General features: G+C 44.8%; 1 protein-coding gene across 1 annotated transcript in view; it reads left to right on the top strand.

Annotated features, from left to right (window-relative positions):
* Nucleotides 1-755: 755 nt before the first annotated feature.
* ZNF592 (zinc finger protein 592) overlaps nucleotides 756-16,229 on the top strand; it is a 32,945-nt gene continuing 17,471 nt past the window's right edge. The window contains exon 1 of the mRNA XM_008937393.1: nucleotides 756-3,069. Coding sequence (XP_008935641.1) covers nucleotides 757-3,069 — 2,313 coding nt within the window. The 5' untranslated portion in view covers nucleotide 756. The remainder of the gene's footprint in view (nucleotides 3,070-16,229) is intronic.

The raw sequence follows: 16,229 nt of genomic DNA, 5'->3' as shown, positions 1-16,229 counted from the left end.
TTTCTTTGAAGGAGGATGGAATTCTTCAGACATGACAATCTGTTGAGAAATCAAACAGTGATTGTTGCCTGTTAGCTCTAAAATAAAATCCCAACAAATAAAAACAAAAAGAATCCCAACGAAAAAGGAACCCTGTGCTTCTGAATCTTTTCTGTTGAAGCTCATGACAACAGCTGGTTTTGGAGTAGTGATGCATCTGACAGGTTGAAAAGATGTCCCCTGCATGAGCTTGGTGTCGTTTAAAAGGTCATGCTTGACCCAGCTCTATTCTTGGGCATCCTGGGAGAAGGCGACCCTGTCTCCTACCACGTTGCTTGAAGCACTGGGAGCAGGTCTGCCTGCAGCTTGGAGAGGATGGGTTGTGTTGCAGGACAGGAGTGAACAGCTCCTGTCCCTCTGTCCCTGCCAGCCTGAGCTGGATGGGACCTGAGCTCCTGCTGATCCTCCAGGTGCAGTGAGGGCAGGAGAGGTTCCTTCCCCATGATGCCCTGCAAAATGGCACCATTCAGACGTGGTGTTGAAAATTGTGTTGATAAACCTGGGCTGATATCTTCTGCATGCAAGCAGTCAGTTGTGGAATAGTTGAAGTGGAAGCCGAAGTTTCTGCTGCAGATGTCTCCAGCCTTTGTACCCTGCCGCATTAGAGTTTTGGGCAGCCATGTAAGATGTTTATGCAAATGAGTCTTATAACATTTTTTTTGGGGGGAAATACACCTGACAAGTTTTTTTTCTTTTCTTTTAATAGTAGCTTTCATCATGGGGGACATGAAGACCCCAGACTTTGATGACCTCTTGGCTGCTTTTGACATCCCGGATCCAACGAGCCTGGATGCCAAGGAGACCATCCCATCGGCTGGGGAGGAGAATGAGAATCACCTGAAGTCATCGGGAATCTGCATAGATGAGAACGTGTCCTTATCCCACTCTTTGCCACCCTCTGATGCGCCTGTTGTGAGTGTGATAGTGAAGAACACGAGTCGCCAAGAGTCTTTTGAAGCAGAAAAAGAGGGAAATCACCTCGGGACTGGTCTGCTCCACAATGGGTTTCGTGGGTCTGATCTGCCATTGGAGGCTCACACTTTAGTGCATAATTATGGCAAATTTGAGTCAACTTTTATTAATGGTGACAGCTCGAGAAGTTACTCTGAGAAACTGGACCAGTCCAAGTCAGAGGCTTTGCCAACGTTTAGTCAGTTCAGCCCAATTTCCAGCCCTGAACCAGAGGATGGATTCAAAGAGAACAGTATAGGTGATAAACCCAAACTTGCCCAAACGCCGTATTTTCCACCACCTTCAATGTATATACCAACTGGAGCTTCAGTACTAGATCATCTTAGAAGGGTACCAGAGCCTGAATTGAGCATGTTTGATCAATATTGCAAAAAGGAACAGAAGATGGAAATCCACTGCCACCCGGAGAACAGGTTGGAAATGAGAAGGAGAGAACAAGACAAAGTAGCAGAGAGGTTTGTGGAATCAAAAGACTTGGTAGATACCAACAACTTTCTGGGAGAAGGCTTGGTGTTTGGAGACCTCCCTCACAACAACTTAGGAGAAAGTAAGGGATCTGTGCCTGAGCCTAACATGTCTTCGTTGGTACCACCTCGCCAGAGGTTAAAGCCAACTCACTCAAAGTTGTCATCCTGCGTGGCGGCGTTAGTAGCCCTTCAGGCCAAAAAGGTTGCGTGTATTCCAAAAGGCGATCAGCCAAATCTTACCAAGGACCCTGGTCCTTTTAAAGACGGGACAAAGGGAAGTCCAAAAATGCCCAAGTCACCAAAGAGCCCCCGAAGCCCCTTAGAGGTGGTGAGGAAAGCCAGCAAGCAGCCTGAGAGTCCTCGAAGTGTGTGCAGTGACAGCAGTGGGAAAGGCTCTCCTTCCATGGCAGCCGGCTCTCCACCAGCTATTCCCAAAGTTAGAATAAAGACTATCAAGACATCCTCTGGTGAAATTAAAAGGACCGTAACTAGAATTTTGCCAGAAAACGATGAGTTGGGCAAATCTTCAGAAGAGTGGCCTTTGGAAACCTCATCTGCCGAAGAGTTTATCAAATCTTTCCCATCCCCTGACACCAGTGCAGTTATGGAAGGTGAGCCTGGCAAAAATTCAACCAAAACTGGGGCTGCTGTGGCTACCCAGCTGTCCAACATAGCGAACCCTTACGCGGATGGTATGAAAACAGATACTGCTGCAAACAGCACATGTGCCGTGTCCTTGTCCCCGCTGCCAAACGGTGGCAGTGGTGCCGTAAAAGTAGGCGTTAAGAGGCAGCAGCAGGGTCCTGCGGCGCAGCCGTCTGGCGCAACCACCTCCAGCCTTCTTCCCAAAGCTGTTCACCTGGCCAATCTCAACTTGGTCCCGCACAGCGTCGCTGCTTCCGTGACTGCAAAATCGTCAGCCCAGAGGCGGAATCAGCCTCAGGTGACGCAGATGTCTGTGCCTCTGGTGCACCAAGTCAAGAAAGCTGCTCCCGTCATTGTGGAGGCGTTTAATAAAGTACTACACAGTGCCAATCCGGTGCCAATTTATACTCCAAACCTTAGCCCTCCGCTTGACACCAGTATTAATTTACCTGCCTCTGGGTATTGTTGCCTGGAATGCGGGGACTCGTTTGCCTTAGAGAAAAGCCTGACTCATCACTATAGCAGACGAAGTGTTCATATTGAAGTCATGTGCACTCAGTGTTCAGCTATGCTACTTTTTTTTAATAAGTGTAGCTTGCTTAAACACGCAAGAGATCATAAGAGCAAAGGATTTATCATGCAGTGTTCTCAGCTGCTAATGAAACCAATTTCCTTAGACCAAATGTTTTCACCTTCTCCTACAAGCTCTTCAGCCTCTCAGGCTCCTCAGACTTTGCACTCACCGTCTCCTTCGTGTAAGCCCAGTGCTGCTTCAGGAGGTGGGGTTGGAATTTCTGCTAATGCTCAGCCAGCCTTACCTCTCTATACGGACCCGTTGAGTATAATCCGGCATGGACTCAAGTGTTTAGAGTGTAACAAGCAGGCGCAGGATTACGTTGCTTTAGCAGCTCATTACCAGAGAACCTCAGAAGATAATGAGAAACTGGTAAGTCATCATCTTAATGTTATTAGTTAAATCTCTCAGCATTTAAAGAGAATGTCCTCTGGCGTGGGGGAAAATAGGCATTGCGGTGGCAGATGAGCCGCTTTGCCTAAAAAAAGTCCTTTTAGGGAGGATTTCGGATACACATGAGCCTAGACATATGCACATGGAAAGACGTTTCATGTTCCTTCTTTGCCCTCTTTTTACCCTTTGCCAGCAAAAAGGGGGTAGTAAGGAGGCTATGGAGATCCTTGATCATCAAAGGAAGGTGCTGGAGACCAAAGATCACTCAGATGAGGTGTGCAAGAGTGCTGTAGGGGGGGACCACTGGAACATTAACTGAAACAGGTTTTCATGCTGTAAGTGTGGCTGGAGGAGGTCTGACAGAATTTAATTTTACTTTTCCTAGAACTTGTGCCAGAATCTTCTGTGTAGCATTTCGAACATCAGGTGCTGCTTTTACTTGGTAAAGTGTATAATGGGAAAGGATTGGCTGAGGCGAGCAGTGTGGCGGGTGGGGTGGTGTTTTGCCAATGACCAGGCCCAACAAAAATGGTAGCACCAGCAGGAAGAGAATCCAATACACAGACTGTATTGTAGACAAGAAGGACGTTGCATGAATGATCGCTGGGGGTACAAACAGATCAATCAGCTGGTACATAACTGACGCCACCCCCAACAATCCCACAAAGATGGGACTCGGCCCACAACAGGTGGTACAAACAGTGAGCCGAGGTTTCCCACAGTTGGCATGGGAAACAGCCAGACCAGCCAGTTAAATACATAAGAAGAAGGTGCCCACATGGCAACTCTCACCCGATCAGCCCGCGTTCACAAAGGTCTAAACGGACTGGGGCCCAGCTCCAGGGAGAGTCAGGAGGTCTGCCCTGAACCAGGAAGCTCTGGGGAGTGCACTCCACAGACAGACACTCCTGACTCCCTGCAGGTGGTCCCAGCTTTTATCCCCAAGCAGACACCTGACCTTTGTCAACTCAATGCGGGACCCCTGGGGCTCATTTCCCTTCTGGCTCTCCCTGCAGGGCCGGCCGCCCCCTGAGGGGAAGCTATAAGGCAAACTCACCACCTCGTTATGAAGGGCTGTGGGAATCACCCATATGTCAACCTTAATTTGGGGGCTCAGGGTTCAAACCTCAGCATTTCAGGTGGAAAGCTGGTTTTGGCTCTTTTTGCCCTTTTGGGTGGGAGAGGGATGAGTTAGTGGGTTTCAGTAGGAGGTCTCAAAGAGCCTTGGTAGTGAATTCATGCCTTGCTCCAGTGCTGCTCTGCTTGGGTCTCCACCACCTTTGTGGTGCACCTCCCTCGTAGGTGCAGATGGGGGGGTCTGCATCCCCATTGGAACTTAGGTTTAGGTTGGCTTAGGTCTCTACTGATGAAGAGAAGGTGATGCTCTTTGTTGGGTACCAAGAATGTGTGCTTTGTGTATTTATTTATTTTTTTTTTAATTTTAGAATCATAGAATTGTTTTGACTGGAAAAGGCCTTTCAGATAGAGTCCAGCTGTTAACCCAGTGCTGCCAGGGCACCACTAAACCATGTCTCTCAACACCACACCTGCATGTCTTTTAAATATCTCCAGGGATGGTGACTCCCATCTCCCTGGACAGCCTGTTCCAGGGCTTGGAAACCCTTTTGGTGAAGAAGTCTTTCCTAATGTCCAACCTAAACCTCCCCTGGCACAGCTTGAGGCCATTTCCTCATGTCCTGTTGCTTGTTCCTTGGGAGAAGAGACAGACCCACACCTGGCTCCAGCCTCCTTTCAGGGAGTCCTAGAGGGTTTGGGGAAGATAAGATCTATTTAAGTATAAACCACCTGAGGCTGAACAAGAGCTTTCTCCTTATCTCTTTAGATGAGGTGTAAGATTTCCACATTGGTCTGTCTGCCTGCAGAGCTGGCAGGCTCCCAGTACAGTCTCCTCCTCAAGCTCCACAAACAAGGAGACATCCATGGAGATGACCACCAGTACCTTCTGTAGTCATTGTAGTACCTGCATGCTCCAGAGCTTCCCTTTCCTTGTTCAGTGGCTTGCAGGAGTATTGAGGTCACTGTGGTCCCATTGAGATGCTTTGTTATCTTTCTGTTAAATTAATCAGTAGCCAAAAAAATAGATTATGGCTGGAATAGTTTTTATGTCATGAAAAATAGTGAGGCCAGAAGGGATTGGTGCGGCCGTTTAATTGGGTTTCTAGCCCGAGGCAGACCACCGAGCACTGTGCTCTGTCAACACTGTAACTTATTTTTCAGCGATAATGCATTTTCAGGAAATGTCAGCTGTCTGGAATTAAAACCTACAGGTGAAAGGATACAGAGAGTGCTCCAAAATGAGGTAAAATGTTAATCGGTTGCATTAAAAATGTATTTTCCTATTTTTGTTGTGGGATTATCAAATCAAGACCCCTGTACGGAGAAGAAGGAATGTCTGATAGTAAGTAATTTTAGCTTAATCAAATAATTTATTCTGTAACTTAACTAAGAAAAGAGTTTAATCCTCTCACTTCAAGTTAGGTCTGGTAGACATGAGGTTATTTTTGTGATTTTTTTTTTAATAGAAGTATTAAAAAGACGGGAAGAAGAGGCAGTGATGGTAGAGCTCGTAAAGCCATCTTCTCCCCATTTGATCTTCCTATGCTTATACTCAACGGGATGCATGCATTGCTCTGGGAGTCCTTTTCCACTGTATATGCTGTCCTCCAGAATGCCTGGTGGAGCTCCGTGCTGTTCCCACAACATCTGTTTTGACAAAGCTATTACATCTCTAAAGGAAATAAGAGGTTGTGCCCATATGCCTGTAATTGCGCACCTCCAGATTTAGCAGTAGCTAATGGAAGCCATACCCCTGCCTTCTAGCAGTACTCAGTGTGTTTAGTGTCACTGGGCTGGAGGCAAAAGAATGGGTGAAATTGGGTGGTCTTGTAGAGGTCCCTGCAGTAGGTGGGTACTACGCTTCCCTGAGCAGTCCAAGGGAGATGTGGACTGCTTTGACATCCCGTGTCTCACTTGGGTACCATCCTGCACAGTTCCCATCAGTAATGAGGCATCAGAAGCTGAAGGCTTTGCATAACGGGGGTGTTAATGAACGTAAGTGAGGCAGGTCTTAAACATGTGTGAGAAGGGCTTTGGTAACATGCCTGGAGTATGCATCATAAGCTCCTGAAATAGGAAAACATGCTGTTGATCCCATTCTGAGAAGATGCTGTGGATGTCCCTGACTCTGAATTAATGAAGCTAGTTTCTTGGGTTTCTATTCTTTATTTTGGTCAGAAAAAAAGAGAAATGTTGGTAGGAGATGGAGATAATCAAGTGACCTGATTTCAGAGACACTTTCTGAGGTGGCAGAAGTTTGGCAGAAACTCTGGTTTCCACCTCCAGAGCTGTACCAGGTCGCTTGTTTCTTGGGGCAGTGGTAGAAATCGCATTGCTGAGGAGGCCATCGATGTCACACCTGTATTCAACTAACAGGTGCCCTCAGTGGTGGGTCAGAATCACTGTGTCCACATGGCAGAAGGTATCCTAGTACTTCTAATTAAAAAAAACAAAACCAAAGCCAAAACAACCCAGTACACGATTGGTTGTCTTATACTGGTGCTTGACTGTGACTCTTCAGATGTCTGGTACCTGAGTGTCCTGAAACACAGGATTCTTGGGAAGGATAGATGGACAAATAAGGCAATGAACATCTTTGGCTGAAGACAAAGGGTAAAAGTGATTTATCTGATGTGCCTGGATTTGTACTAGAAGGTGAAGACCTATGGGACATAAGCTAGGTGGATTTTTGATGATGTTCTTAGCGACTCTTCTGTTAAAGGATGACAGATTTTGGTTATTGGATGTAACATGCACTCCTAATGTAACCATAACTTGATAAAATGAGCAGACTTTGAAGTGCTCAGCTGTAGTACTTGTAACTCAAAAACCTTTTTAGATCTGGTATGGAATGGATATGACACCTAGTTAAGAAGGAAAGTTGATCCAACAGGGTTGATGAAGAAATAAAATGGCAGGAATAAAATTTAATTTTCAACATGGTGTTTTTCAGTTTTCCAGAAGCTGAAGGATGAGCAAGCTGCAGTAAGAGGCAGGAATTATTGGATTGGAGAGGTGGAGCAGCCTACGATGGCTCTGCTCCATGAGAAAACTTATCCTGTGCTGATACTTAAGGCTTCTCACTTTAATTGAAATTTCTTACTGTGACTTTGTGAATTACTTTGACATCTTCATGTTTCTTGTAGCTGTTTAAAAGGTGATTGTTGAGTTTTCTCCTTGTTCTCGTTGGTGGCATGGGAAATACTTGGTCATTTGTTTCGGAGTGGCCTTGGGTGAAGCCCATGGGAATGGAACAGGTAACAGGTAAATGACTTTCCTGTGTGTGGCCAGAATACAAGTGACATGTCTGGGTCACAGTTGTTTTGGAGGAAGGAAAAAAGATATGGACGTGGTGTGACAGATGTGGACAAGTGAGAGGAAGAGAGGGGGTGATGTTGTGGTTGGGAAGGTGGAGTGGAAAGACCTTTAGAAAAGTGACTGAGAGCTTCACCTTAATATTAACTTTTAAAACTGTTGTGACACCATTCTAGAGCAAGATTTTGGCGGGGGACAAAAAAAGGATAATTAAATAGGTGTAGTTTATGCCAAATTAATCTGATATACACCTTTTCTAAGTTATTTTTTGAGTAAAGAAATGAGGTTATTCTGATCCCCTTGATGTTTTGAGATGGTTGTTAGAGTGCTATGTGTGCAACGGCTCTACCAAAGAAGTTGAGTTATGAGGTTGGAGCAGACACAGATTGAAATAAGGGAGGTAACTGCAACTAGGAGGGGTTGTTTTTAAGACCCCCTCAGGGATGGCGTTAGGATACCTCTTGTTAATGTTTGTAGAAGGACCTTGGAGGATGAATGTGTAGATAAAATTTGCTGAACCAACAGCAAGAAATCATGGAAACTGGGAATGTTTTACAGGAGGACCTAAATGATCTGGAAGACCAAGTAGGAACAGGATGAAGCAAATGAAGAACAGGATGTGTGTGTCTGATCACGAGAAGACTCTGAATGACCAAGAGGACACAGTTGGGCAGGAAATTTATGTCCATCTGCAGTACCAGTCCGTGGCGGGGGGGTGGCATTAATACTCCCTGAAATAACCTGGTTGGAGAAGAGTGTATTGTTTTATTTATTGGGGTTAAACCAGAATGAGTGAGGGAATTATGACCAGAGAAATGGAAAGATGATCTCTACAGGGGAAATTAAAAAACCTTTGAGATTACCTGGGCAAAGACCTGGTAAATTAGGGCGGGTCTCCTTCAGGACTGAAGTAGACGCTGTATTAAGATGAGGGTTGTGGCAGTTTTTTCCACCAGAAACTAAATCTGTGCAAAAGAAATGCTTCCTGTGGTGGCAGGAGTCATCCTGGGTAGTTCCTCAGCATCAGGGGATTTTTTTTTTTATCTGTTTCAGGGCTGGGCACAAATTACAGCAGATGAGCAAACCCCAGGCAGCTTCTGGTGCCCTCATTGAGATGTGCTTTTCCTTAAAAAGTGAGAGCAGTTACAAGGGACACTGTAACTAATGTGATGTTTATTGAAAAAAGCTTTTTAAATTTAGGGGCCACAATGATGGAAGAACAGACCAAAAATAGATTTACACAGGAAATTAAGAGGATTGTCTGTAATCATCAGAGGAGTGAAGTGTGGAAGAGGTTTGCAGTAGAATTAATGAACAAAAGACACAAACTGGTTTTGAGATGGGACAGAGCTTAGGCAGTCTTTAAACAAACACCTTCTCTTTTTTTTTTTTTTTTTTTTTTTTTTTTTTGGCAAGGACAAACCAGTTCACAATAACATGTGCAAGAATTCAGAGTAATTCCTGACCCTCTTGCGCATAATTGTCCATCTACTGGTAGCCAGAGGTGCTTCATACTTTTTGATTCCATTACCTCAAGTCCAATGAGGTAGCTGAAAGCTTGAATAAAGTATAAAATGTAAGCTAAGACCTCTGAATTTTCTTACACCGTTGTGCTTTTGTTCTCCACCATTTTTTTTTCTTCTTTCATCACCCTCTGTCCGTCCAATACGAATTTTTCAAGGAGTCGTGACGTATCTTGTTTACACACCTCCTACACTGGAATTACTTAAAAGCAATTTTATTGCTGCCTTTTCTTTTTCTTCTTCTTTCCCTCTCTTAAATCAATGCTTTATAATTTATTGGCTGAAACTTGCCAGAAGCTAGTAGGAACACATGCTGCACTTGTGATTTACCAACAGCAAAGTAGCCAGCAAGAAAGACAGCAGCCATGTCTTTGCTATTTTTCATCTTCCTTTTTTCTGTGCCCACCCTCCCTCTTCCCAGCATGTTCATGTTTTAATTTCAAAAACAAGAGGATTGAAAATCAGCAAAAATTCCCTCGGCCTCATAAAGCGCTGCTTTTTCCTTCTTCCAAACCAAGGGTGATTCATGTGGTCCTTGGGTACTAGCAAGGATGAATTTTGTTTTATATGAAAATTTTCCCTCTGGATTTTGTTGAAGCAAAGGGATGGAGAGTGTTGTGATGAAAGCGTGTTGAGGGAATGGAGCTCCAGGCAGGTATTGTTGGGAGCGCAGACAAAGAGATGAGTGGCAGGATGGGAGCAAGAGCTTGCACCCTGAGGCCAAAACAGCATGGGGATGGGGAGGAAGAGGAGAGGCTAGGGGGGAAGAGAAGATAGGGTGCGGCTTCAGGGTCTGATTAAATCTTTGTGTGATCTGCTGCCACACAAGGCAGCAATACCACCCACTCCTCCTTCCCTGCTTATGCTTAGTTGCCTGATCCTGGTGGTCTTGCAGTCCCCAAGGGACTGAGGCCAGCTTGGGTGAGGAAGAGAATGAACATGTGTGCAAACTGGGGGCCCAACACGTGGCAGAGAGCAAGGAGGGGACAAGTGGAAACAAAAGGCAGAGCCTGTCTCAGGTGGGATGAAAACTGAGGCTGGAAGTTGGTGTCTTCCGCCACCAAGAAGGCGGCTCCTGCTTCCCTGTTCTTGAGTGTGGGCACCAATGATGCTGCCAAGGGCAACCTGGAGAAAATAAGTGACTGCAGAGTTTCTGGGGGCGATGGACGGACCATGAATGTGCATGGGGTGGTCCTACTGGTGAAGAGGAGGGGTGTGTGGAGGAGGTGGCTCTGAAGCATCTATTGTTCATGCATGCAGCATGAGGAATAAACACAGGAACTGGAGATCTGTGTGCAGTCACAGGCTTCTGATCCTGTTGGCATCATATACTTAAACTGGACATACACAAGTCCATGGGTCCTGGTGAGATGCACTCATGAATGCAATGTGACCTGACAGTGAGGCCACTTGATAATATTTGAATTATTATGGTGGTTAGGAGAGGTACCTAAGGACTAGAGGAAAGTAAATGTCATTCCTGTCTTTGAAAAGGGGCAAGAAGGAGGACACAGGGAAGTACAAGCTGCTCAAATTCACCTTGTTCCCTGGGAAAGTGACAAAGCAGCTTATCCTGAGAACCATTTCCAAGCACTTGAAGAACATGAAGGTGATCAGCGTGAATCACCAAGGAGGGCTCATGCCTGACCAAGCAGATAACCTTCTATGATGAAAGGATTAGCTTGGTAGGTGAGGAGAGACCAGTGGATTTTGTCTGCCTTGACTTCAGTAAGGCTGTTGATGCTGTCTTCCATAGGATTCTTGTTCGAGAAGCTGATGGAGTGTGGGCTGGCTGAGCAGACAGGTGGACTGAAAACTAGATGAATGATTGGGCCCAGAGGATGGTGATTGGTGATGCAAAGTCTAGTTGGAGGCCAGTAACTAGTGGTGTACCCCAGGGATCAATACTGGGTGCAGTCCCTTTCAATATCTTCTTTAATGATCTCAATGGTAGGACTGGCTGGAGTTGGCTGTGTCCAACACTGCAGAAGCTTCTGGTGTCTTCTCACAGAGGCCACCCCTGCAGACCCCCACTACCAAAACCTTGCCACATAAAGTCAATACGGTTTGGGTCAGAAGAAAAGATGTGGAAACTGAAATTCTTGAAATTACAGTTGAGAACATAAAGAGAAAAAAGCTACAGACTGAGAAAACTCAAAATTAAGCTTATTTGAAACATTATCTATGATCTGTGCTGCTTGTGGTGTTATTTTTCCATTGCAATTCCACTTTGCTTCCTTAAACTTTCAAGTTTCCATGTCTACACAGACACTTCAGTCAGGGATTTCTCCACGTACAAAATGCATTTTGTCTTATTGAACAGCCTTAACCTCCAGGGAATGAGGTTTTAGTCAAAAGCCTTATTTTAGCGAGGCTTAAGCACCCCGGTGTCTTGGAATGATTGAGATGTGTGTGTGTAGGAGTTGGTCCTGGTAAAGGTCTGAGGAGGACGCTGGGTTTGAGAGCATTGGGTGAGGTGCAGGAATACAAATGAGAGTGAACAAGGTTGACAGGAGGGGATGGGATGAGGCTGAGGATGAATAGATGTGAGGGGGAGTAAGCTGGAGGTAGCAGAAGAGAGGATGGATGGGGAGAAGTTTTGGATTGAAGGGTGTCTTGTGGTCGTGTCCTTCAGGCTGAAGGCCAAGCAGACTTCCTCAGTGGCATTGGCTCCTTAGACTGACATCTTAAATTAGGCAACTATAACCCAGGAAAGTAAAAGACCTTTACTGTGTTTGGGTGTGACAGTGTAAGAGAAGATAGGAGTGAATTCAGATAAAAGGTCTGCATTAGGACTGGACGTGGCATGTATTCTGTCACCAAAACAATGCACAGGTTTATAGGGTATCACTGGGGTTCTAGATTTTTTTTCTTCAAATTCATAATCTTGAGTTTCTGTTGCAGGGTTTTTTTTTTTCCATCTATAAATTGAACATGTGATGATATCTATTAATTTAAAAAGAGCCTGGAGAGGAGCATAGTTTAGTTATCACACTGATGGCAAAAGAAACTCTGCTCACTGCTCACATGGATAAAATTTTGCATTGTAACCTGACTGGTTGCAATAAACCAAGTCAAAAATAATACTCCAAGCATCCCAACGTTGACAGTAGCATGGCCCAGCAAGCAGTTGTACTGGTGGGAGGTAGGGAAGGGGAGCACACAGTTACAGAGATGAAGATGTAGAGAGCAAGCGTGCTGCCAGAGCCAGCCAATCACGCCTCTACACCCTGGAGCATTGACGCGGAAGGATGCGGGGTGCTGGAATTTAGCCCAGTGGAAGGGGTAAATTCCAGTAAGTGGGAGCAGTTAAAGGTTAACTACAAGTAGTAATTTGCTGCTGGTTTTTTTTAGTAGCAGAAGCATCCTGCCAATCTTTACCTGCCTGCAGTCCCTTGGCTGCAGAAGTATCAGCTGCGCCTGCAGCTCTGCCTGAAGTAGAAAGATTAAAGCTCAGGAAAGGCTGAATTTAGGAAGAGCTGGGGCTTTGGGGCACCACTGATGGGGGATTTTTGGTTTTACTATGTAAAGGACAAGAACTCCTTAAAACATTTACATTCTGAAAATATAATTTCTGTTCCCTTCTATTTCACTCCAAGTCTTTAGTAATTTTATTTTATTTTTTAAAATTTAGAGATTGTTTGACTTATGAATCTTTTTCGTAGCCCTGTGCCTTAGCATCAGTGCAGCCCTGTGTTTTTAGCTGAAGCTCCATGATGATCATATCGTGGAGGACCCTTGTAGTCGGGTGGAATCTCTTAAATAGACATGAACTTCCTCAACATCACCTGTCTCCCTATAACATCAAAGAGACTCTAAAACAGTGTAAAGTTCCTGTACTTGTACTGCAGCCAGTTGTGCCTGTGCGTGGGGAGAAAGTGAAATCAAAGAGGGCCATGCCCCAAGTTCATCTTTCACTGCTGTTTCACCCCTGTTGATGTGGATCATGCCCTTGTTGCTCACAGGGTTTACCTGAGTGAGAAAATTGGCCGCAGGACTGTCACAGTGACACCTGCGTGTGAGAAGATGGGACCTTGCTCTGACTCTGACCCAAGAGCTGCTGATCAGAAGAAAACACGCTTCGGTCAAATTTGAAACTGAGTTGTGTAGCCAGTCCTTTCAATGAAACAGAAGGGTTTTCTGAAAGAAAGTGCCACTTCTATGCAGGCACTTTCCTCTACGTTAACTGTAAGTTTCCTGATTTGTCACCACTGTGGCCATAGGGTTGGGTTTAATCGAGGAACTTTTTTGCAGCACTGTGTTTTTTCAACCTTTGCTCTACTTCAGTGAGTATTTTTTTTCTCCCCCCTTCTCAAGAAGCTAATAAGTAAAAATGGGAATAAAATCAAGTATTCTGAAGCAGCTGAGCTTCTGAACATTTTTGTGTGTGTGAATTTGACTTCTGGAAGAAAACCCCAAATGAAATGTGGCAGGCAAACCGGAATTAAAGAAAACTTGCAATAAGTAACTCTTGATTAAAGTGTAGGCTATGGGAGTATATGAAAAACAGACATTACACAACTCAAAATCATATCCTGGTAACATGCTTTAGAAATAACTGACTAATGAATGTCTCAGATTGCTGCCAGACTTCTTTGAAAAGTCATGGAAAACTAGGAGAGAGATAAAAATGTGACATCTGGAACCAAGTTATAATTTCTCATACAAAATAGAAGAGTTGGAGATGGAGCAGGTTTTAATTCTACAAGATAAAGCCTTCAGTGGGGAGCCAGCATGTGGCTGCCCTTTGCTCCTGACCAGCAGCTCCTGGTGTAAAATGGACAAGTGGACCCTCCTGTAATACCTCTGGGAAGGATTTTTGGTGTTGCATCTTCTGCTGGTGTTAAAAAAGCAGAAGCAAGAGGATGAAGATGCTGGTTATATTTTCCCCACCCTTGCTGAACCTTTCTTTTTCAGCTCTGCTATGTTCCTTGGTTGATCTAATGGAAAAATACAGTCTCCTGTTTTATTACCCAGTCCCTCAGTCCTGTAGGGTCTTTCTGCAGTTCTTCATGGTCAGCCCTTAGCTGTAACATGCCAAATTACTGGGTTATGATCATCAATCTTCGCTGTTTCACTGCTCGCTTCCCTTTCCCAGATACTTTTAGACTATTTTCAAGAGCTCAAATCCCAGAAGAACCTCTTGGGGACCTTCCTCCATCAAAGAACTGACTGTTCTAACCACTTACTTATCCAAGCAAAGAACTTCTTTCATGCTGTGGCATCTTAGCTTCCTTAAAATCTTTTAGAGAAGTGTGTTGCACAACCATTGTGGAAATCCAGGTACCTTGACCCGTCTGCTGGTCAGACCTTCTTTACCCACATGGTTGTTGACTCCTCTGGAGAGCTTGGAGGGGTTTGTGAGGCAGGAAGGCAGAAGCTGCATTGACTCTTCCCAAGTACAGAAGTAATGTTGGTTACAGATGACAGTTTTCCTTATTGTTCCTCATTTATCCTTGTGACTCATTGCTCTTCGTTTTGTCTGTGTACTCCCTAACTTGACTCTTCCACAAGATGATCTGAACTCGGAGGCTTGGGCTGGAGGCTTGGAGGCTTTTGTCCCCCCTGCAGAGTGTGGTGTCAGTGTGGGAATCTGTCCAGCTTCTTCCCTGGTGTCTGTAGACACCATAAATTAATTTAGCCTTATCCTCACTGAGTCTTGCTTTTTATTCCTATATCACATGAACACACTCTCTGACAGGCTTCCTGCTCTTGCAGAGCCTGAAGAAGATAACCCCTGGTTTTGATACGTCTTGCTAGCTGTCCTCCAAACTTTTCTGCCCTACGTTAGCATATTTTTGGTCCCTGCTGAGCCTTTCACGTAATGAAGGAGGTGACAGGAGCTTTCTGCTCCTCTGCCATAGCTGGCAGATCCCCAGGCAGAGGTGCCCAAGCATGGAGCCCATTAACTATCAGGCATAATTTAGATCCAGCACAAGCATGTATGTAAAAATTCAGGGTTTTAATGCATGCTGATGGCCAGGGGGCCTTTGCGGGTGGCGGGTATGGCATGTTGGGGAGGAAGATGTGAGCCCCAAATTGGCTCTTTGCAGACATAAAACTAAACTTGCTTTGACAAGGCAGGATCTGGAGAGAAAGCACTTTTTGAAAAGCTGCGGGGGCAGAGGTGCTTTCAACTTTTGGTTGTGCTGAGTCTGCCTTAAGTACTAGGTGGGATCAAAATGAGAGTAGTCCCATTTTAACAATGGCAAGAAGTTAAATTGCCCCTTGCAAATCAAAACCTGGGTAGAAGAAAAATGCTGTAAAACACAGTAAACCTGCCTTGAACATTAATTTCTTCTTCTTGCTCTTGTTCGTACATTTGAGAGAGCTCTGGAGAATTTAAGGTCCCATTCAGCTCCTCACAGTGAGGTCCTTGGAGCTTTGCTTTTTCCCATTTCCCCACTCTCATTTACAATTTGTGGCTGTTTTTCTTTGCTGCAGTTAGGGGCTTCTCCAGCACTGGAGGAGGGGCTGAAATACTCTTGAGTTTATTTGAGTTCCCTTTGGGTGTGTGCATGGGAGGTCATACAATATGATTTCTTCCACCCATTTCTCTCTTTCCTGGGGGAACCTTTTCTTCTCTAAACTTAAGCTGCAACATATCTCAGATCTTATGTCCAAGGTTTTTGTTGTGTTTGGCAATTACTACAGTTTCCTCCTTAGAGACCTTGAATTTTATTCCCCTCCATCCCCATGAACCTTTTCAGGTTTGTCAGAACTTTGCATTTTATTATAAATGATGCTTTCTATTACCTGCAGTGTTTTGACAGTTCCCTGATGGATGTTTTATAGTGGAGCATCGCAGAGGTGCTGTGTGAAATAGCAATGATACAGAAAATGGAGTTGGCCCTTAATTTTATTTTATTCTTTGGCCAGATTTAGGTGTTTCTGTCCTGGGTTTCTATGCTGGCTGCCAGCAGTGAAGCCTGCAGGACTTGGTTTGTTCCATCTGTGTGGGCAACTACTAAATTAAAAGCTTTGTTGGACCATGTAGAGGTATGCTCTGGTGCAACTTCTCACCAGGTCTATCTAATGAGCCCTGTAACCTTCTTTAAGCATAGCAGAAGAAATTATGTAGTTAAATTACTTGATTTGATAATCCATAATTAGTTTCTTGCTGTAGGTCATTCTTCAGCTAGAGTAAGGAGCAGAGGAGTAATTTTGCATGGGTTTATTAATGACAAAAGAGAGTTTGAGCTTCTAGGGGGCTCAGGGCTGGAG

Source organism: Merops nubicus, unplaced genomic scaffold (genome assembly GCF_000691845.1).
Source record: "Merops nubicus isolate BGI_N331 unplaced genomic scaffold, ASM69184v1 scaffold6683, whole genome shotgun sequence".
Classification (NCBI taxonomy): Eukaryota; Metazoa; Chordata; class Aves; order Coraciiformes; family Meropidae; genus Merops; species Merops nubicus.
Note: the sequence above shows the minus strand (reverse complement) of the source record. Positions and strands in the feature narration are given on the sequence as shown.